The sequence below is a fragment of the Micropterus dolomieu genome, linkage group LG13 (assembly GCF_021292245.1).
Source record: "Micropterus dolomieu isolate WLL.071019.BEF.003 ecotype Adirondacks linkage group LG13, ASM2129224v1, whole genome shotgun sequence".
NCBI lineage: Eukaryota > Metazoa > Chordata > Actinopteri > Centrarchiformes > Centrarchidae > Micropterus > Micropterus dolomieu.
The window spans coordinates 3,765,354-3,789,405 of NC_060162.1; the positions used below are offsets into that span (position 1 = coordinate 3,765,354).

Here is a 24,052-nt window from a genome sequence, read left to right on the forward strand (position 1 = left end):
ATTATGTATTAATCTGATTCTGCAAAGTAGCCTAACTAGCGGTCTGTGAAATGTAGTGAAACTGCAGGGGCGTAGAAGTATAAAGTAGCATAACATGCAATCAAAACTGTACTTAAAAGCCCCTGGAGGCAATTTGTGATATTGGACTGTACAAATAAAAAAATACTTAACTACTTAAATAAGTACAGTACTTGAGTAAATCTACTTTATTCCACCACTGCGTTCTGGATTTATCAATACAGGAGGAGAAAGGACTCAAGGGCGTCACATTGTGTTGAAAAGTGGTAGTAACATAAGGGCTCAGATTAGGGGTGTGACAATACACTTAGCTCATGAGATGTGAAGATGCATGATGTTGGGTGCATGAGAAGATATTTTAAATCAGCTTCCAGTCTTCTGGGAAGGCTTTCAACAAGATTTTGGAGTTTATCTGTGGGAATTTGTTGCCTATTTATTTTTAGCATTTGCTGTGGTCAGACACTGATGTTGGATGACAGGGGCTGGCTCAGTCTCTGTTCTAGTTCAATCCAAAAGGGGTTCGCTAGGGTTGAGATTTTTCCACACCAAACTCATCCAACCATGCTTTTATGGACCTCGTTTTGTGCACTAGGGCACAGTCATGCTGGAACCTCTGGCAACGGGGTGAAAAGAGGTGTGTCCCAATAATTTTGTACATATAGTGTAGCTAGTCAGCCACGGTATAATAGGGATAGTGTAAAATGTGATTGTTCCTTGATGCTACTTGTTCTTGTCAGAGGTTGTGTATTGTAAGAGTACAACAGGCAGAAGCTTCAACCTGCAGCTTTCCTTTAGGCTATGCTGTATTGTTTTCTCCTGTTAGAAGTCAATGCCATTTGTTCTGTTGCTTTTTCTTTTGTTTTTATTCCAAACTGATTACAGCCCAAAATAAATGTCAATTTCAAAATGAAAACTTTATCAGGAACTTTGTATCTGGTTTCTTATTTTAGCATATGTAAAGATTTTCATCTTTTCAAAAATGTTTGTGATCAAGGGATTAAAAAGCACATTACAAAATGAGATAACCAGAGAGACACATCCCTAACACACACAAAACCACACATTTATTCTCTTATTTGTTCAAATTTATTAGATATTCTGTTATGTTCCATTGTCTAGACCTTCTGTCACAGCCTGAAAGCTGTGAACAGGAGAAAAAAAAAAAAAAAAAAAAAAAAAATAATAAGGAACTAATTGAATTACATTCACTACTAATTCCCCTGAATTTTGCCTTATCAGTAAAAGAGAACATCGAATACATTGTGAATCTTTGTCTTTCAAAAAACAAAAACAGAGAAAACAAAAAACAGTAGATTTTGCAAGTGCTTATTCATGATTACAATAAAGAAAACTGTATTTTGGACTCCATCTGTTCCCTAAGCTTTTATCCCTCCCCTCACAGTCATACCCTGGCTGGCATCACTGGCAATGCTACAAAACTGTACATCACACAGTCTAGTCTACAGGGCGACTCCCTGTCATCGCCAAACTCAGTCAGGCTTTTCACTCCTCGTCGGTAATCTGAGGTCGAGCCGGATTCAGTTTGATTTTGAGGAGAAGCCGCCTTTTAAAATTATTCCTCTTCTCATCTGATGCAGTTCAAGAGCTTCTCAAAAGCACTGAAGTCCTGATCAAACAAACTGGGAATAATCAAAACCCAAAGAAAGGAAAATGTAAAGACTAATAAAAAAAAAAATAATGCGCATGCAGATCCAAATGTGGAGTTGTTTCAGTAAATCTCTCCTCATGTACTGATGATATAACAGCTCCATGTCATGCCTGTACAGGTGTGAAACATGTCAGTGTTCCTGCAGCTCCGTGACTTCCTGCATAGTTTGACACATCTGTCTCCTAGCTGTACATTCATAAGCATGGATGAGGTACAGTTAACGGTATGAGCAACAACATGTCGACAGTTTGCTCCACTTTCCACACTGAGCATACTGTCCACAGAGCTGATGTCTCCTGCTCTGACAACATTATAACTTATTTAAGTTACTTTTAGCAGTACAGTATTGAATGATAGACCTGACGACGCTTAGTAGCTGTGAATATTCCATTCAAGTCAGTGTTTGTATGTACAGTTTGTCCATTTCTATAATGGACATATTATAAAGTACACTTATAACTCTCTTATAACCTGTCCAACACCACACACACACACATAGGTTACAGCAAAACCTAGACACTCATACCTGATCGAATAAACAAGGTTTTATCACAGCTGTGCTAAAGCTATGCTCATGATCACATAAAACATCACAAGACAGCTTACCTAAGAGCCCAACAGGATCTGCTCTACGCTCAAAATAAAGACTGCTAAAGTGAGCTCTCTCTGTGATAAACGGCTACAAACCAGAGTCGATGCAGCCAAAAAAATAATAAAGTAGTGATGCCGGAAAGAAAGCAGGATAAAGATGCCACCTGTTTTCAGATCACGGCTCGTACTAGACCACCAGACACTGATTTAAACTGTTATGAGTCAGTTTTTTGCCAAAGGGATTTCATCCTTTATCTAGAGGCAGTTGAGAAAAGTTCAGACTGACCTACATCATGTAGATGAAAAGCTCACTTGACATGGTGAAAATAAAAGCTATACACCCACAATGCTTGTCAATCCACAACTGCAACAGACGTCGCAGATCTGCCTGGACCCATTTGCTGTCTGAGGTGAGAGAAGAAGCGGTAGTTGTAAAACCCAACCTTGATTCATGCACGCAGCAACGCACACACTTTCATCCTCATTTGTTTTAGTTAAAGAAAGAAAAGGAAAGCTTCTGCTCCACTTAAAGCCCTAGACAAGAAGAAAGGACATGCAGCAACAGCATGAGGCAAGTTCAACAGGCTGGTCGTGGAGCGCTGAGACGACTCAGGAGCCTTGATAATAAGCTGAACGTTGTCCATCTCAGTCAAGACTGACAGTCCTTTAAGAGCGAAGGCAGTCGATAACACAAACAAGCACAAAAATGCACACTAACACACCGGTGTATTGTACAGACTCTCCTAGAGGGCGCTAAACCTCTCTCTAATCAACACAAACAATCCACTTGAGCGAAGCCCCATTGCAGCGACAACACACATGCAATGACAGTTTAGTGAGGAGTTGCTGTTGTCCACATGCACTTGTGACGGAAAATGTGGGACGTGTGTGAAGCAGAGAATTATCCATCATGCATGATCACTGATTTTGCTTTGAACCTTAAACAGGCATGGATTAGCCTCCAAATTAAAATGAAAGAAAAAAAACAAAAATCTTCCAACCAACTGCCAGACAGAGGGGACAGTGAGACAAGGACAAATTTTATCAGGACAAGAATATGGACAATACTGAGGGGAGAGACAAGGATCAAAGTAGGGACAGACAGTTATAATACAAGGGAAGGTAGGGAGATTAATGGTCCAATACCTGCTAAAGTCATCTTGTACCAATTTTTGTGGGCACCTGTATACCTAAAAACAAGTTAATTTAAAAGGCTTAACTTTCTGAGTCACTGTTTACACACCTGAATAAAAACAAAGCCCATTGTAATAATCAACTAACAATTACATGTCAGGCAAGTTACGTTCTGTGCAAAGAGTTTTTTTTTCTTTTCCTTTTTATATGTATGCAAAACCATGTTTTTTTTGTTTTTTTTTCTGAATGAACAGGAGGCTTGTGATTGGGGTAGGATCTGTACAGTACTGTTAACCAATCTTTGTCAAACCCCCCCAATGAATCATGTGAGACAGGAAGAGAAGAGGCGAAGTCAGGGCCACTTCCTCATCGTGGTGGAGGTGTCTTTGATGACATCATCATGACAGGGTTTGGTTGATTTGCCTCATTGCTCATGAGCAGCACTGGTGCCTCGAATCGGACCTTTTTGACGCAGCTGAGAGACGGAGAAAGAAGATGTGTGTTCAGTTTGGTAATAAAGACTGTTTACATCTGTTAGCAATGAGCCATGCACATGCAGGACGATCAGTCAAGTCCCAAAAAAATAACAAATCAAAAAGGAAAACATTTCAAGGAGGGTGATTAATATCTCCATTCCCATGATCACAAAACACGAGGAGGAAACAAAGTGAAAGCACAGAGAGAAGTGTTCAAGACGAGTGAACGAGCTGTAAGAGAACATTAAAAACGTGAGTTGATGAATAGCAGGCAGGGAAAATGACTCACGGCCCCGTTCTTCATTTGTGGAGTTTGCTTGATTTGTTCGTCTATAATTGATCATTTCTTTTAAGTTGGTAGATTAAAGTACAGGCTTATATTTAACAGTTTAGAAAATAAAGTGAATCACATACGAAACAATTCTCTGACAGGAGTGACTCATTCAAAGCTGACCAAGCAAAAATTACCAAAATTTACAGGTTCCAGCTTCTTAAAAAAAAAAAAAGTGCAGATTAGTTGATTTTCTTTGTTTTCTACGTGGTAAAATGAGCATCTCTGGTTTTTGGATTGTTGTGTTAGAAAAAAAAAAAAAAAAATAGTTGAAAAGGCCAACTTGCCTTCTGGGAAATTATACAGACCAACAATTTAGTTAGTTGAAGCCCTATATACTCCATTCCTTAGAAGAGCCTATAGAAAATAAACAATGGTAATGAAATTATGATTTTAAATGAGCACATTTAAATTATTGAGAAATCATCGCCTACATTTTCCAAATTACGAGCTAAGTACACCTGGGAAGATAAATTACACTAAAAACGACCCATCAGACAAGTAAAAACAAGAAGCATGACATTTAGTTGTGACATCTGAATAGAGATTTGTTATTTAATCAAAAAATGTTTTGACAACATTAGTATAAAGGTCCTCTTAGTTAAAAGAGTCTGTTCCATAAATTATAGGTAATTTATTCAGTAAGAGTGCCTTTAATGTTCCTTATTGGAGATTTTTGCAGGGATTTATTGCACTTCAATAATACGTCAAAAGGTGCTTCTTCAGTTTGAAATGAACACCGGTGAGATGCAGTAAGATGTGTTGTCTCTGTAGCCATGATGCCAGCAACTCATGATTAAAATCACATCACCCCTCAGCCAATATTATGTCCTTTTTTTTTTTAAATAACTGAACTGTTACTCAAGATAACTTATTCTAAAGGTGAACAAATCTATTGTCCCAGTTAGTGTGTTGGCTGAGCAATAACCGATGATTTTAGCCGTCAAACAGCATGTTAGCCTGGATAAGTTAAACCACATTTGAAGAGCAGAACCAATGAGATGAAAAGAGAAGAAGATAAGAATGGAAAGACGATACAGGGCTGAGAAGAGGTCAAGCACAAAAGATCTGAAAACAAACAGAAGTTAGACAGCAGCAGTATTAAGAAAAGGGTGGAGAATGATCCATGCAGCGCCACCACCTCTGCTGTGTTGAGACTTACTCAGCCTGCCTCTAGTGTTTGACCTACAGCGACAGGCCTCTACTCGTCTGTCGCAGAGGTCCCTCGCACGTCTCCCTTCTGACGCATCTAATGTGAAATTCAGGAGTAAAAGGGTTAAATCAAGCAGCATTAAGTATGCTGTGTCGTCTCCAGCAGTCTGGTCATAACAGAACAATGATCATTTGTACCATTATCATTCCCAAGATAAAACTTTATTTCATGTGTGAGCTCCTCGAACATCAAGAAACACGCAAAATATAAAAGCAACTCTAATGAATCCCACATATCGGATAAAATACTTTCACTGCATTCTTTACATCTGCCTTGAACATACAGTACAGCTCAGTATAAGTCTGAGAGGATAGTTGTGCATTTGGTGAGTTAATTACCTCCTCAAGCTCTTTTTGGGTCTCCTCTTCCATCCGCCTAATGTCCTCCATGGTCAAACCCACCCATCTGTCAATCCAGCAGAACAGCTGGCGGTGGAAGTTGGTGAAAATACGCTTTTCTTGCTGTGGAAGGAAGGAAAGGAATTAAATGAAGTGAAACAACTCAAATTCTGCACAAGCAATAGGCAGAACTTCATTTTACATTAATATGAAGGCACACAAATGCATGTTTTTCCTATTTAAATAATTACACTTAGACTTTTCCCTTGCCTTTCCTGACTTAAGCTTTACACAGTTTAATTTTGTCTCCCTCCAGTTTGAAAAAACTCTGAGCCATGTCTCCCTCTGCTGTCCACAACAGAAACAACAGTTCATGGCAAATACTGTGTAGATGTTAATGAGGATAAATAAACATGTTCACAGTGCATGTTAGATAAAAAACCCAAAAAAACTTTATGTTATGACCAACAGTGGCACTAATTCATCAAAAAAGCATTAAAGGATATTATGCATTACCCTGTGGATGAAATTTTCCACCTTGGTCTGCAGACCCCACCATCTGAACTTGACAGTGACCAGTTTGTATGCACACATGTAAGGACAATCTGTCTTCAGCTCATTCTGCGAAGGAAGAAAAGGCATTAAAACCTTCAGTTCAGGACAGACAGCAGGAACAACGTCATGATGTTCAACATTAGCGCATCTTTCCTTTTTTGTTCCTACGTCAGGTACCTTCCATTCGGGGCCGAGAGGTCCTCTACCCGTCTTGGTGGAGTGGAAAAGAGCAGGATCTTCTTCTGGCTTATAGTCCTGAAAGAAAACAAAAAGGGGCAACAAAACATTAAGAACACAGACTGAACCCAAGTCACACCTTTTGCCCACAGCTGCTACTTTCAATGACTCTGCACTGTGTTCCGGGCCACACTGAGTCAAGGGGTCATGTCTGGCAGAGATCTTATTTGTTCCTGTTTGGTGACACCAGCAAATATGCTCAGAACCAAATTCCCAAGAGTCACGTAAAGAAATATGCAAAGTCACAGAAACTGTATACACCTGGATATCTGGCGCACAGAGGAAGTTAAACCAATGAGTTTCTTTGAAATCTTGTGTAGAAGAGATTTCTTGTAAACAAACTGAAGTTGTGCATCTCTTTGAGATCTAACAAATGTGTTAAATGCATTTTTTTCCTCAAAGACTTTTTGAATATTCTAAATTGTGCAATGTTATCATCTGTGATTGTTAGCTTGTGGTCATCTTCTTCACTGTCTTTTGTTGGCATTTTGCTACTCTTCTACGTTCATCGTTGGAATGGAGCGTGAAACCGGCAACAGGATACAAGCAAAATGAGGATCTACTCATCAAAACTTTGCTCCATAGTAATACTACCTAAGCTCCACAGGGAACCTTTAGAGACCCCCACCAGATATGCATTAAGATTTATAAAAATACTCTGCTTGGAGAAGTAATTTGAACTTCTTTTGAGGAAACAAGGTTACCTAGTTCTTTAAATCCACGTCATAAAGTTGTTTTTGTACATAAAAATGTTAAACTCAGACTTAAAAAAATAAATAAATAAAAAATAGGGGCGAGCAATGAGAAACTTTCCCCCTTTAGCAGATGAATCTGAACACAACCTGCAACATCAAACTAACCTTGTTTGTGCAAACATCAAGGTCAAAGAACAAGAAAATTTAATTCTTGAGTGGTTAAGTATTGAGAAAATCCTCCAACTTCTTAAGATAAATAAACCATTTAAAAACTGATTATCTGAAAAAGCATCATCAGCGATGTCATGTGGGTGGTGATTGTGGAGTGGACAAGACACATGGCTTTGGTGTGAGAGACCCGGGTTTAATGCCCCACTGTTACACATTCAATTTCATTCACCTGAGCAAGTCACTTAACCCCAAGTTGCTCCAGAGGCGTGCGACCTCTGACGCATATACCAATTGTAAGTCGCTTTGGATAAAAGCGTCTTGTCAAAATGTAATGTACTATCATGTTATCATATGGAATGTAAATATTAAGCAGTCACTGAATCCATTTTCTCCATGAGTCTCTTAAAAGAGAACGAGTTGAGACTCATCAGTGCTGACTCATTCATGCTGAAGGTGTTTTGACAGACTTCACCCTCCCGGCGAGTGTTCAGATCCCGTCCAGGAACACTGAAGAATCAGCAAACGTATTTTTAATGCACCCCCACCCCCAAATCCCAACCCCCGAGCTCAAGGCTCACCGTGCTGTTTTAATCCGTTGTGGGGAAAGAGTGGTGAATACCTGGAGCAGATGGACATTCAGATTAAGCCTTGGCCTCAACACTGATCCACTTAAGTCATTATTCTACAGGAGCTAGTGTAAGAAAGGCAGAGACGACTGTGACCCACCCGGATGAAAATGGCTTAATGCCTTGTTTTAGATTTTAAACCACAGGAAACATTAGGCATTACTCACCGACAGGCGTCTATGATGGGAGCAAGAAGAGCTTTTAAAAGATGGCTAAAAGTTTCATTTATCTGTGATCTCATGCTATTTAAACTCTGTAACGACATCCCATCATCCAAATCAAATGTTGCCAGAGAAATGATAACCCATCATGGTGCTTTACTTTAGCTTAATAAATGCAGTCCAACTGAATCCTCATGCCATTTCAACAACACTGTACAAGAAAGTGTCTTTTTAAGATGAGTAAACACATAACTAATGTCAAATAAAGCATAAATGAATAGATAATGGACACCCTAGAGTTGTTCTACAGAGTGAATAATGAACCAGCTGCTGTCACCACTCTGACAGGAGTAAAGAGGATTTTACAGGCACATTTTCAGATTCACAGCTAGACAGCTGAAGGAGCACTTTTTGCTTAACTTCTGTCTTGCATTACAGAAATTATCCCTAGTGCAGAATGCATGACTTTCAACGTCGCTGTGCTGTTCAACTGTTCAGACTACTGTCTTGTAACGGGAATCCTGAAGTCGTAGTAATCAAAACTACGGGACTTATCGGCGACAGGGGGTCACACACACACACTACACGCCTGACGACTCTTTCTGGTCTCCAAACCATGGCAGTCATGCATCGTTGAGTAGTTGACCCACATCGACTGGAGTGCGCCGATTGTTCGCTGATTTGCCAGCCCGACGGTCGGCTGGCAAATCGGGCTTAAAAATCACGTAGTGTGAACTCAGCTTTAGAGTCACTCACTGATCACATTTCAACGGATAAACAGCTAAATTCAGCCAGTCTTCTGATTTTCAGCTGAGGGAGCTTTCACGCTGCATATATTTAGCCGTTATTGAAAAGTAAAGGCAGACAGGGCGCTTGTGAGTGGGGGTGACATGCAACAAATATTCACTCGCTGAATCAAATGAGGAAGTTGTGATTACACAGTATTAGGCAGCCAAACATTAATCATATCCATTATCGACAACTGCTGATACTCGGGCCAATGTATTTTTTTAAATGACTGGTGGAACAAAATGTTTGAATCAGTCTTCTGTGGCAAAACACAAGTCATCTGGTAAAAACATTGAATCTTTTACTGCAAGTTGACGTCATGTGACAAAATGCTGCATAGGCCAATCTCAAACACGTAAGCACACATTCTGGGTAGATTAATTTGTAATGTGAACGCTATTTACCTCGCAAACGCTGTGAGGAAAGATAAAATAATTGTAATTACGTTTCAGAGTTGTTTAACCTCATGTCTAAACAATATAACCACTGTGCAGTGATTTGGCGCCTGAGAAGCCTGTGATCTGTTACTCAAACTGGACTTCCTTGATTGAATTTCTTGTCTCTCGAAGCCTGAAGCAAAACAGTACCCTGCGATGTTTGGAGGCAGGGCTGCCTGCTCAGCTACTCCACACATTTGATGAAGGGCTCCTTCATCACCGCTGTATCCCGTAGCTACTCTGACAAACTGCCGGGAAGACGACGGCTAACTAGGCTGAAAAACATGATGAATGTAATGGTCAGTGCAAGAAGCTTAATTTAGTTTAGCTTCATTAATCAATGGGGAGCTAGATGACATCTGATATTAACAGACTCCAGTTTTTCTTTGCACAGTGAGGTTGACAAAGAAATGGACTGATTATAAAAATAAACTCAAATAGCAAAGATCTACTATCATCAGATTGAGCATAACCAGAGCTGCCAAATGTAGGCGATTACCAAAGCCTGCATGGTTTGTGTCTCTCAACTCTATATAGCACGATGAAAAGGTCTGTGTTGTTTTTATTTTCCCTTTAAGAACTTTGTAGGAGTGACTGACAAGGTGTATATCAAAAACAACTACACCACACAAGAACACTTTTGCCATTGTTAAGATTTGCTGAAAACTGGTGATGATTATTTGAATGCTTCACACAGTTTGTGATTTTGGAGACAGATATTGACGTAGGTAGGGTCTTAATAATAATTGCCAAAACAATAATAACTGAAATGCAAGTAAAACACCATCAGAGAAAGAATTGACCATGTGATCACCAGTTCTTTACAGTTCTTCCTTTTTAAAACTTATTATAACCAACAACCGCGAGTCCTCGATAATGATAATTAGATAATTTGCCTTCCTTCAAAAATGTGTTAAGTTTGTGTCATCTTCAGTGTAGCTGCGTTTGAACGGGAGTTTGTTTTTGTGTTTCTACCTCGGCTGGATCAGGACAGTTGACTCCCGAAGCTTTTCATGTTCTTGATATTCAGGGCGGTGGTTAGTTCGAAGTCTTTACTGGCAACTGAGTTTCAACACAGTTAACAGATTGACATCTTTTGAGCAAAGTCCGTCTTTTCAAATCCAAACCAACTCCATGCGAGTCAGGTGGATCCACGTTTAGCAATTTAATCTAACGTAGATTGTGAGGCTGGTGGTGTCAGTGTTATATCTCTTGACACTGTTTGTTCATTAATCTCCAACTTTAGTCAGGAATATTTCAGCTTGTTTAACTCTAGCACAAGTGTACTAAATTCTTGATGCAGTGACTGCATGGACAAAGATTTATAGTTTTTTGCAGAGTGAGCGAACTAGCCTTCTTAAATTAGCAGCATGTCAATCTGACCAAGTCAAAGTCAACCTGTATGACCACACACTTTCTCAGACGTCCTGCTCATCAGGTGTGTAAGAAAATGTTCTGACATGTTTCGTTTCGTGGTTTGAAAGACCTACAGTATAGCGAAACTCACCCCAGCGGCCACTTCATCTTTGTTTGCTATATCTATGGGAGACACCTCCACAGTCCTCCACGTCTGCTCATCCAGGTCATGGACCTGGCACAAAGAGAAAAACAAGAAAGTAAACCTCAGTTCAGCACACAGGCAATAATTTGTTTCTCCCATGGGAGAAACATTCAAATCTAAGCAAATGAAATTCAAATTCAAAACACAGGTGCTGTTGTAACTTGGACATTTTTCTCTTGCTTGTGCAACACCCTTCTAAATGCACATGGCAGCAGAAGATTATGCTTTCCTACTTAAAAAATAAATAAAAAATAGGCATGTGGGCCTCTGCTGCATCAACTTTTGTTTCTCTCAAGGCCCGACTTAATGGAAGTGCAATGCCAAAGCACTGGAGTGCCCCTCTAACATTGTCTTCTGCTCACTTACATTTTCTATTGTTCCCATGTCAGGTTTGTGCCACGTCTCGATCTTTATCATAAAGTCGTCCTTCATGTACTCATTCTGAAAAGAGGTAGAAACCACACAGATTTTAAGGAGGATAATGAATATTTGGCCTTTTCGAAAATGTCTATTACTGACAAATTAGGTACCACTGCTAAACTGAATGATTGCAGGCGAGCTCAGCCAGTGAAACACTACAGAGAACACCATGATCCTTCATTCATGGTGTTCTGATGTACTTAACCCAACAGCTAAATCCAATTAACTAATCAGATGTTTAGACTGAAACCCTGGTGGTGCTGCACTGCTTAGTTCAGACCTATTTTTAATTCTAGCAAAACGAGCAAGCTTGCAGCTCATGTTCAACAATATTGGACTGTGAAACTTATTTATTGGACCTATATTTTGTGCAGATGGGCTCAAATATTCTTGCACATATGCTCGAGCATCCTTTGCACAGATATGAAATTTGTACAGATTTGCTCAAATGTTATTTGCCAAATATTCTAAGTATTGCTCTTTGCTGTAGTACCACCATTACTGCAATGCCACTTGAATACCAGTTGACATCTATACTGCATTTTGTATTTTTTAAATGTGAAACTACATGTTGTACTGCACGACACTGTCTCATCTTGACAAGGTCGCTGTTGTGAATGACAATCTGTTCTGTCAGTCTACCTGGTTAAATAAAGGCAAAATAAAAAAATAAGACAGACAGTGGTATCTAATATGTGTTACACATCTGTGAAAGTCAGGTGCGTAATGGTTTATAATGGTTATAACTAAAAGGCCCAGTCACACCAGCATTTAAAACGGTTTTACAAAACAGCAACAAATAATTCGAATGGAAGTGCAGCGATCACTGATTGTTGCTCGTGGGAGGAAATAAAATTGTGCAAACTTTCTGCATCAAATTTGTTTAACTTTGACAAGGGGACGATTGATCAAAAGCGAGCCATCATAACAGTGCTGATCTTTGAGGGACCAGGCAGCCCAAAATGGAGCACGCTTTCGTCGCTTATTTAACTGTGTTGCAGCATCCCATTTCATTTAACTACTTCTGTGGGATTATAAACTGTACCACAAACAAGAAATGGAAAATAATAATTAATAACCATTGTTGTACCATCTGAATTTCTTTTTGCTGTTTCACTTTCTGGTGTGACCAGGCCTTAAAAGACAAAACGTTTGACAACTCACCGTCACAACTGCAGAGGAAGGAGGAGAAAGGGAAACAGAAGAAAAGATTAGCATCATTATTAAAAAAAAAAAAAAAAAAACAGGCTGACATTTTTCATCTTTGAAAAAGTGAAACCTTTTAAACGCCACAGCATGTGTTTTCGTACCATGCAAGTATGAATAGTATGATTGCAAGTATGAAGTATGATTTATTCGTCAGTGTGAACTTACTAGTACGACAGTATGGGTAGGCGTTCCAGGCCTTTTCGTGAAAAACTAACGCTCCCTCTGGTGCAATCATCTTCACATACCCTGGGACTTTACTGTATTGGTAGAAAAAGGAGTCAGACAGTCAAGTCCATGGTCCTTTCAACAGCAATAACCCACAGGTCTGGAGCAGGCTGTGTATTTAAACCCTAAAATAACCCATTTTGTTTTGCCTGCTTTAAGATTAAAAGTAATTACTGAGCATTTTCAGGGCTTTTGTCATTTTTTGATTCTACTTGCAATGACTTGTCCTTTTTGTTGTTGGTGGCACTGTGCACTATTTAATGCAAAATCAAAGTCAAAATATTACAGGGTAGACAAAATAAGAGGAAATCATGACAAGGAAGATAACTCTTTGTCTTCAGAGCAGCTTCTGTTACACTACGCAGAAATTCTGAATATATTTGATTAGGGAAGAAGGCCTCAAGCAATAAGAGGAATGAAGAGAGAATCTACTCTTTCTTACGATCATGATGTACGCCATCTCGGGATTGTTGAGTCCCTGAACAGTGTCTGACTTTATGAAATTGCTCTTGAATTTGTTTGGCAGCGTGTACGGAGATATTATCATCTTGAAATACGGAGAGCATCACGCAGGAACGGTGTTCGCTACTGAAGCTGGTTCAGTAAAATGGCTGCTTATTCTGGCTGATGTACAATCATGCAGAGCAGTCATCGACACCTAATGTCTCCCCTTAGATGGCTGGCAATACAGTTTTCCCATTCCCAGATTTAATAGCTGGCAACAGGCACCGTCTGTTAATGGTGTCCTGTAAACCAAACAAACACATCCAGATGGAGGCAAAGATTCAGACCATGTTGCCATTACTAGCCCTCCAGGTTTTATGTACCTTACATACTTGGTAACTTGATCGGGGTGTTGCCCAAAGATGATAACAATACCATAAATACCTACTTTGTCAAGTTGGTTATTTTAGGAGTACTTGTTTTTTGAAACAGGTACTTATGGCACAAAGGCTGCAGATGAAAAAGGAAAAAGAAGAAAAGAGGCTCTGTGAAAGCCTCAATGTTTCCCAGTTTTGGGACATGTTGGAGAGCTAATTTAGAAGGACGTTTCACAGTTTTGACCAGCTTAAAGCTAATGATGCAGTTTGCAGCGCAACAGACTGAATGTCTGTCCGACGTGCCCGTTACTATAGTGCAGTGAAATACAATCCATTTCAAATCAACAATAACTTCTGTTTTCAACATACAATTTCAAACCACTGCCAATACAGATAGTGACCACCCTTAAATATTGCACACCCGTGAGATAGTTAAGAAAAGTTAGTAAAAATTAAGTTAATAATTAAAATATGCACATTGTAATTTCAATAGTTTGCTCATTTATGAATATATTGACATCAAATCACCTCATCTGGACATCCTCAGTTTTGTTTTTTTTTTTATTAAAAAGGAGTGTATGTAGAAGTATTTTTAACCATGGTATCAAATTGGTATTGAGAATCGTGGAATTTTACCGGCATCTGTATCGACGACGACTTTTTGGTATTGTGACATCCCTATGTGAGTGTAAGTAAAAGCTTTCTAACCAATGGTGATTCCATTTTTTTGTCCACCCTGTGACTTTTCTGGAAATGAGGTCAGAAAGAAATGCAAACCTTAGGGTTTTATTAAAGGTTAATTTCACAGACTTGCCTCTTTAGATGGTATATTTTATGTGTGTATTGTCCCTTCTCTCCATCCTTCTCATAAGGTTCATTCTTCAGCACTTCGATGCCTTCTCCACCTCCTGTCTCATTCTTGCTGGCCTCAGCCACAGAGAACAGCTGCCCTACTTGATACTGTGAGAATTGGGAAGAGAAAGGAAACAGGATTGTTCCCTGTAGTTTAAGGATGTATGTTCAGTGTCTGTGATTATTTACTAGAATAGGCAAAGACGAGACAAAAAGAAAAAAAAAAAAAAGAGAGCAGGTCCCTGAAGCCAAAACAGGTGCTTCAGGGATACAGTACCACTGACAGCCACCAGATGCTCATGCCAGCAGTCTTGGCCTCTTAATTGTGGTGTTTTTGCTGCTTAATTGGGCCTTGAGCCATTATGTCTGGATACATTAAGGTGGGTGTGAGCAGTAAACTCAAATTAAGGCTTCAAAACATCCTGTTATCAACCTGTGGCTGACCTCACAAAAGCTTCAGTCGATCCTAAATACATTTTCAAAATAAACTTTGTACTCTAATTAGGCCTCATAGGCAGAGGTTTTGATAATGGGATATTAACATCTTTTGTCAGGACGTTACTGCTGGTACAATTACTGTGAAGGAATACTGGACAAGGAATACTAAAAAACAAACCAATTATTTCTCTAAGTGCCAACCACAATGTTTTTCCCCCCTAGCAGAGAAGGCTGTGAAATAGGGCCAATGTATGACATCACTGGATAGCAGCACAATGGTTTCTGGGCTCACTGAACTAAAGGTTGTCTATGTTTGAGGGTAGATGGAGTAAAACAGAGAGCCTTATTCCCTCCCTTTCCGGTGGACCACCATGTGACACTACTGCAGATTACACACATGAGGTTTGTGAATTTAAAAGATAATTTTGCAAGTCAATGAAGTCGCAGTTTGTCGTACAAATGTAACTCTCAACATGGCCAGACTTGTAAAGAATTTCACCTCCTTCATTACCTCCTCGTTATGGTGACGGCCATGTTGGAGACACACACACATTATATTTTATATATATAAAAATAAGATTACATTTACATATTCGGCAGACGCCTTTTATCTAAAGGGACTTACATTTAAGGCACAACATACAAGCATCAATACAGTAAGAGATCCACATGTGACATTAGATACTATTAAGTAGGGGTGGGAATCACCAGAGGCCTCACGATACGATATTATCACAATACTTATGTCAAGATACGATATTTTAGCGATTTTAAACATACTGCAATTTGTTGTCTTTCCCCCCCCCCCAACTTTAAACTCTTTCTAGTGGACTGAAAAAGCAATTGCTTTTGTTATTATAGTACCAAAAAGTAAACTTCTCATGCACAATTTATATAATAAAAGATTAATACTTGACGTCCGTGTTACGATATGATATTGCCACGGAAAATATCGCGATACTATGCTGTATCGATTTTTTCCTCCACCCCTACTAGTAAGAGCTATTAGCGCATATCTAGGGAATAAAGTAAGAGTTAGTGAAAAGTCCAATCAATACAAGAGAACTGTAAGGCGATAGAAGAGCATGCAAAGTGCATGTGCGAGACGGGATATGTAGTTCATTTAAATGTTACTTTACTGTTTTACAAAAAACTGCGACTTTCTTGACTTGCAAAATTATCTTTGAAATTTGACAAAAGTGTGTAATTTAGCACAGGGGTAAAAATAAATAGTTGTCTCTCGCTGTTGACTACCGTGCATATTTTTCCCCATGGGGTAGAAGCAGAAGGGACGTGCTTTAGACTCTTATTAGCAACAAAAACTCAACAGAAATCATTTTTTGTGCACAGAGCAAGATGACAAAGAGATTGCAGTTTAAAGGCTGAGCTCACACCCCAAACACCACCACCAGCCTGTTACACCAATACCAGCGCTCTCTCCAACAAAGGCTATTTTGTCTTAGTATGTGGCCCAGATGAAAAGCCGGAGTGGATGAGCATTCAGCGTACAGTAGAAAATAAACACTATCACTATTCCACTGGTTTAGCCTAGCGGTAATATTGTGTTAGGAACATGTAGGAAAACTGGATTTAAATAATATTCTCTAAAAGTAATGTATGTAATACATGTAAAGAGGTTTTGGAGGTAATACTACTCACCTCTTCCACAGAGACTGGCAACACTACACGGCTGAGAGAGGGAAAACAGGGGAGAGGTGGGGCAGGAAATGGAGAGAGAAACATAAGTTAAACACTTGTGTGTAGGTAAAACACCGCAGAGTTTAAGATTTGAAACAGTCCATGTTTGAGCCTAGGCAGAAAGTAGAAGTCCTGTTTTTTTTACACTTAAACTTTGATTAAAACTGATTAATATTCCTGTGATTGTGCACATCACGATCCTTTAATGCACGATGGGCACAGTGACCAAGTCAAGATGGAGAAGCGTGACGTTGTGTATAAACAGTACTGTGACCATCTTTGGGGAAAAAATGAAGTGGCCCTGTGCTAAAAGAGGAAAATCTCTTATGTCTGAATGTTACTGAAACTACTACAAACGTCCAATTTACGCAGTGAAAATACACTTACAAACTAGAGAAGCAGCTCAAAATGCAGTAAAACCAGTGTTTGACTATGCACATAATATATGTATGGATATTACACCTTAATTATGAGGGAAGCCATAATACAGACATACAGTAACAAGGACTTGCTCTCCTGTGGTCTCCTGCCTTCTCAGGAAGCACCTCCTCCACCCCCTGTCTCAATTCCCCTCTGCTAACACTGGCAGATTCACCTCCCCACCCTTTACCTAAACAGAAACTGATTGATGAAGCTTGCTGGAGGCGGCGCACAGGCGGAAAGTATGCAGTCTGACCCAGTGAGTTCATGGCAGAAAGTCCCTTAAGCTACAATGGAAAGCAATTATATCTTAAGGGTAAGAGTAAAAATGTACTGTAAGAGACTCGGGTGTGGTCAATAATACCCAGAACAGAACTTTACAGCTGCAATAACTGATTGAACTGATGGAAAACAGAACAGCAACTATTTTGATAATTAACTGATTGTTTGGGTTATTTTGTCTGGCAAAAATACCAGACATTCATGGTTCCCATCTTCTTTTTTAATCATGATTTTCTGTGTTTTATGTCATTGTAACCTAAAAACTCAGTTTTAGACCGTTTGTCAGACAAAACAAAGAAAAATCTGAAGGATGTCACCTTGCACAAGCATTTTACAAATGTGCATCAGCACACATCTATCGCTTTCTCTAGCTATCCATATATGTATAGATCTCTCTATACCTCTTCATCTATATATAACCTGTCTAAAGAACCATACAGATTTTGGCACCGACAGTCTTGTAACTGGAGGAACAATGTGGCACAACTGGAAAAACAAAAGGCAGCTTGTTGTTTGTGGTCTCTTGGCTCATACTTGTGTGTGGCTTTTGTAACATAAGGATTAACATATCAGCTCTGGCAAAATGTACAAAAGCCTCCACTGCATTGAGACTGAAGTAGATCAATCGTGCACACAATCCTGTGCCACAATGAGCTCAGAGCGTTCACTTTCTGAAGTCTACACACCTGTTTATATTCCCCCTGAACAGTTTAGATTAGATTTCAGCACGAGATGAGAAGTCAATCAGTGAAACTACCAGTGGTACACTTACTTCCATCTTTTCCCAGTGATATATATATATTCACTATAGGTTTCTGTGTAAGTGTTCCTCCATAATATCAGTTTCATTTTACTGGTAAACGAAAGGGGAGGGATTACTCATCAAAACCATTTGTTTTGCTTCTACAAAGCTCAAATGTGACCATGGCAAAAGTAAATTTCAGACAAAAAAGGCATTAAAAGGACTGCAATGTGCTTAAATCCCCTACTATTAGAGAATTCAGTACTTTTCAGCATACAACCATGTGTGTAAATGGGTTTTGGTTAGAAAAATGTGTACGTTTAATCCAGGAAAAACATACATGATATGATGCCGCAAGTGACATGTTTCCTGGCAGTCTGCAACCTAAATATTCATTGTTGTGCATTTATTACTCCCACATTCACACTCACTAATGCTCACTTTGTGATGGAGAGCAGTAACACCTGCAGCAAAGAGAAGGATTAAACTTTAAATAATTTTGGACTATAAAGAACAAGACTATTAGAATGATTCACAAAGGCTGACTAGTCACAGGTCAAGTAGTCTTGTAGTCATATTTATGATTATATTTAAGATCCAGTTAAAGCCCTCTGTGCGCCTTCACAGACATCTGTAGCACAGAGGGGGAAAATCAGGCTTTATAAAAGTTTATATCTTGAGATGCCCAGTCGCACAAAACAAGGCTTTTCAATTAGCCATCTTAGGCTTTAGAAAACTATGATGCACATTTTCCTGACATTTTATGAACTAAACAATTAAACTGAAAAATAACCTTTATTAAATAAAGAGATTGCATTTCTTTGCTTGTGTTTTTATTTAAAAGCTGAATAGGTGATGTATACACAGGAAGTCCAATGTACCTGTACTGTCTTGTACTTGTGCAGATGGAAAATAAAATCTAAATTGGCAGATTGAAAATAAAAATAATTGTTAGTTGCAACCCTAAATTAAAATAGAGGGGATCATTTAATTACAAACATGCCATTGCTTGCAGATCTGTGCAGACATGTATAGCATGTTTCTCTGTTAACCATGACCAAAGCAACATTATTATGTAAGTGGAGCATTTCACAGTATGAGTAAGTAGGTTAAGCAGGCTGTCGGTCCAAGTTGGCTATATTGAATTTTATTTACAGCAGGTAGAACTAATTTATGTCACAATATTTATCCTGCGTTTTTATGTTTTATGTGTTAAAATGCATGTAAAAACACTTTGATGCCAGGGTTGCACAAATAATCCCATAAGCTTTAGTGCTGAACTGATTTGAAGTACTCACAAGAAGACGTTCTTAAACAAACACCTAAAAGACACTGAACAAGATAAAGAATGTCCCTGAAGTTGAATCCATATCTTGCAGTTAACTATAAAACAAAAACATTTTTACTTCCACAAAATGGTATTTAATGCACTACTTTTGATATCTTAGTTTTCTCTTGTGTATGGGATAACCACTAATAGCGCAATCACACTGGTGGTGAGAAGTATGGCAGAGCTCTCTCTCTCTCTCACAGATGCATTAAGATTATTCACATCTATATTTTCTCTTCATGAACCCCTAAAGATAAAAGACTTACACATTTGAACATAAGCCCAGGTTGCAGGTTAGGAAAACTTGATCAACATGTTTTACATTTACGAGTGTATCTTCTGTACATAAGCTCATTTTAAATAAGAGGATTGTTGTTAATGAGTAACATTATTCAAAATTTGTCATGACTGTTGTAAGGACATGATGTGATAGCATCTGTTTGTTTATAGACTATAAACAAACAAGACAGTAGATAATGTACGGTCCATAGTGAGACTAGGGCTGTGCAATAAAATAATGATAATTATCGTGATGTAGTTTTCCTCATTAACAATATAATAAATGTTCAATTAAAGGTTTGATTTAATTCATTTGAATGACTAACAAATTAGCAATTAAGTTTTCTATTAAGATATTTATTATGTTAAGGAAAATGGACCGAAAATAGATTTTACTTATTTTACTCGTGCATATTTGTTCAAAAATATTTTTTCATAATGGTTTTGAATGTTCTCCCTCAGATTTGTTAAGTGATCCAGTGTTTGGCATTAAGTGTTAACCATAAAATACAGTTTAAAACCACAATTAACCATTTTGTTTCTTCAACTTTCACTCAGGAGCAAAAATCAGAACCTTTAAACTTGAACAAAATAATGATTTGACATTTATCCTGACAATGATTGATGTTGAATGACATGTTTTATTGGGAAAAGTTTAGGCCATATGGCTCAGCCCTATAGTGAGACACTAGATTAAAGGACAGCTTGTGGGCAAATTATCACATCAGCTCTGCTAAAAAAAAATAATAATAATAAACTGATATTATCCTGACATGTCTAATTGGATATCTTCAGCCAAATATATTGTTTTTATCACAACTACTGTATGCCATTCATCTGGTTTACTGTATACCTTTGTTTTTATGTTGCCTGTCATGTAATTTGTTAGCACTTTGTAACCGTGTTAATAAAAGTGCTGTACAATTAAAGTTACTATTTCTACTTTGCTATGAATATATCAAAGCTATAGAAACACTGCATGCATGTTCAAGTTCTAATTTAGTTATATAGCATATTTAAAAAAAAAAAAAAACAAACAAAAAAAAAACAACACACAACTAGTTGACTAAAGTGCTTTCCAAGCTCAGGAGACACAAACATACAATATAGAAACCAAAGACGGTAGAAAAGGTCAATGTGTCAAAACTCAACTCGAACTGAAAGCCAATGAACAGAGGTGGGTCTTAAGCAAGGACGTGACAATTTCATCAGTCTGAGCAGGTCTTATCTGAAGAGGTTTGGGGCAGCTACAGTAAAAGCTTGATCACCTTAATAAAATTTAATTTTTTTTTTTTTACTTGGATCTGGGGACATCGAGGAGTATCCGATCAGGCGACCTCAGAGCTTTGAGATGAGTGTGAACATGTGAAAGTTCTGATAAATAAGAAGGTGCCAACCCATTTAAAATCTTAAAAATCACTCCTAAAGCGTCTTGGAAGTCAAAATAAAATGGCATGCAGGTGATGCTTAAACTCCAAACCAAAGCATTGCTGCATCCATTTGTTGTTTGAAAAACATATAAAGTGCTGAGCAGATTTTTTTGCTGCTGTGGTTAAAGTTAGCACTTCTGCTAAGTGTAAACAGGGGAATACAGGGGGAGAGAACTGGGCTAACTCAACACCCCGATGGCTACAGGTACCGTTATCTGTAGCGGATGTATGTTAGCCACAGAGTAAAAGCTAGCTTTGCTGCTAAGAAGAAATACAGCTCCAACACAACATATGTATGGGGAAGCTATCTGATGATTAATCGTGCTAAAAGAGGCAGCTTACAGTAGGTTAGCCGCCCAGTTAAAGAGCTAACTCACTACTGCTAGCGTCAACAAACTAACAGCAAAGTAGTTAGTCTTCTAGCTAGCTTAAAGGGTAACATTACTGCTAACTTATGTGGTTTCGGCCACTGTGGGAGGATAATTCCTGCCACGCTCTTCGTAAAAAGCGAAGGTTTTAAGTCTGAAACACAGGGTATAACTTAGCAGCTAGCTAATGTTAGATATGTGCTTTACATACAATTGTCATGGTAGTAGCTAGTCGGCTGCTACAGCTAACTTTAGCTCCAAGCTAATGGTAAATCCGACGAAGAAGGAACCTTAATCTGTCACTCACGGGACTAAAAGCTTAACATTACGGCACTTTAGAGATCTAAAACGCGGCTAACTTGTCCCGCTAACGTTACGTTAATTGTGGCGTTTTGTTCATCTATCAAGGCCATGTTAACTAATTATGTGTGGTTATTGTTTGTACATAAGAAGCACAGGTTTTTTTTATGCAACTCCTTTTCATTAAAGAAGCTAATTATCTCCCTCTGCTGCTACAACTCAGAAGCTAACCTTAGCTTAGCTTAGCTTAGCACTAGCAACGCCTAAAAAAGACCGGTGTGTCCCGTTATCCACGTCCTGATCCACCTCGCTCAAAGATGGGTTTTTATGGGCTAGATGGTTGTAAAATCAAGCGAGCGGAACCACTAAACGATACACACATGTTTACTCATCAGTAATGAGTTCTTGCATGTGTAAAAATACAGTTTCAAATGCGCTAAAAGACATTTTTTTTAAAAACACTTCAGACTCACTATTCCTTGATGAGCACCATCTTCGTCACCCGGGCTGCGCCTGCGCACTGAGAGTCCACACCAGACAGCATTATCAACAAGTTAGCCCCGCCCCCAGGGACACATCTGATTGGCTGATTCTTCCTCACACTGTATGTGATGAAATCAACGAAACATTTCAATGATAATAAAATAACAGTTGTACATTTTACAAGAAAGAAGAAGATTAATTGTTAATGCACGTTTACCATAACTGTGTTTTGGAAAGGACACAGTAGAGTTAATTAACAAAGGCACTGTTACTTTATTTGATTATCCAGATATAAATTACATATAGACTTTATCTCTCTCTCTCCCTCTCTTTACTTATGTGTGTATTTGTGTGAAAATCCCATTAGATCGGCAGTTTCTGGAATACGCAGACCAGTCCGTCTGGCACCAACAACCATGCCACGTTCAAAGTCACTTAAATCCCCTTTCTTCCACATTCTGATGCTCTGTTTGAACTTCAGCGAGTTGTCTTGACCACGTCTACATGCCTAAATGCATTGCCATGTGATTGGCTGATTAGTTATTTTATGTTAACATGTAATTGAGCAGGTGTACCTAATAAAGTGGCCGGTGAGTGTATAATAAAATGAAAGTAAATAAGTAAAGTAAATGAAGTAATGAGAACCATATTAGAAATGTCAAATAAAAAAAGGGGAAACAAACACATGAAATAAGAAAAGATGTTTACATACAGCCCACAGTGGAGTGTATAATGACCTTATTTTATGGATTATCCCATGTCACACAAACTAGTAGTATGCAAAGGGGAATTAAAAGAGCACCATCAAAGTATTTTAAATTATCTGGCTATGAAGTGTTATAAAGGCAATATCTCTGCTATACATTTTGATAAGATTAGAGCACTGTTACCTTACTATAAAAAATACTCTTAATACAAGAGAAAGTCTTGCTTCAAAAATGTTTCTTGGGTTTAAGCAAACGTACATAAGTATAAGCAACAAAATAAACTTTAAGTATCTAAGTAAAACTACATTATGCTCATGTCAGTATTATATTATTGGATCATTATTATTTATGCATCAACTGCCTTTTATAGAGTTAGAAAGTTAAAGTGACTTTTTGTAGGATTGAGATAAACACGACTTCCGAAATCTAAGATTTACTGTTTCGTGTGATTTATGTCATTAAAACAAGACCAGGAAAGGAACATTTTTATTCATCAACTTCTTGAGAATTGAGATATCTCTAAATAGGATTCCGGCAACGCTGCAAAAAATTGTACATTATAAAGTTACTAAACACGCTGAACACCAAGCGGACGATCACACATAAAGTCAAATCTCCATAAAAATATCAAAATGTTTTCTTTACTTCTTCCTTGGTTTAATTGTCTTTATAAAATGTATAATAATGACTGGAAAACACAGTTTACTTTACAAAATAAATGACAACAAGAAGCATTGATAATGACATTTAACAATAATTATTACACAAATCAAGATTAAAATTCAGGCCAACTTACACAAATATAGCGAGCATTTAGGCTGACAAAAAATGTTCTCCTTCTCTGAAAGTACACGTAGACACCGAGACACATGCTCCGCAGTCAGTCATAAAAACACAATTAAAGCCAGAGACTCAACACTTCTCTAAGAGTCATTTTATCCTTCCAGCGCTCTCCAGAAGAAGGCACAATCATCACATTTAATACATTAACATCCCTTACAAAACAAGTAATGACGTGTAAAATCACCGTCAGCATGACACGGTAC

General features: G+C 38.4%; 1 protein-coding gene across 1 annotated transcript; it reads right to left on the minus strand.

The window, feature by feature from the left end:
* Positions 1 to 1,085: 1,085 nt before the first annotated feature.
* Positions 1,086 to 22,386, minus strand: pitpnb (phosphatidylinositol transfer protein, beta). Its single transcript, XM_046067822.1, has 12 exons — positions 22,290 to 22,386; positions 16,627 to 16,657; positions 14,492 to 14,637; positions 12,797 to 12,888; positions 12,587 to 12,594; positions 11,369 to 11,443; positions 10,949 to 11,032; positions 6,503 to 6,580; positions 6,287 to 6,391; positions 5,771 to 5,893; positions 5,382 to 5,468; positions 1,086 to 3,887 (listed from the first exon to the last, which is right to left on the minus strand). The coding sequence occupies exons 1-11, from the start codon at positions 22,358 to 22,360 to the stop codon at positions 5,421 to 5,423; spliced, it is 861 nt and encodes a 286-aa protein (XP_045923778.1). The 5' UTR covers positions 22,361 to 22,386; the 3' UTR covers positions 1,086 to 3,887; positions 5,382 to 5,420.
* Between the last annotated feature and the right edge of the window lie 1,666 nt (positions 22,387 to 24,052).

Coding starts and splice junctions, on each gene's coding strand:
- pitpnb (XM_046067822.1), bottom strand. CDS start 22,360: ATGCTGTCTGGTGTGGACTCTCAGTGCGCAGGCGCAGCCCGGGTGACG. Junction 16,658..22,289: donor ATGGTGCTCATCAAGGAATA/GTGAGTCTGAAG, acceptor TCCCTCTCTCAG/CCGTGTAGTGTTGCCAGTCT. Junction 6,581..10,948: donor AAGATGAAGTGGCCGCTGGG/GTGAGTTTCGCT, acceptor GTTTTCTTTCAG/GACTATAAGCCAGAAGAAGA.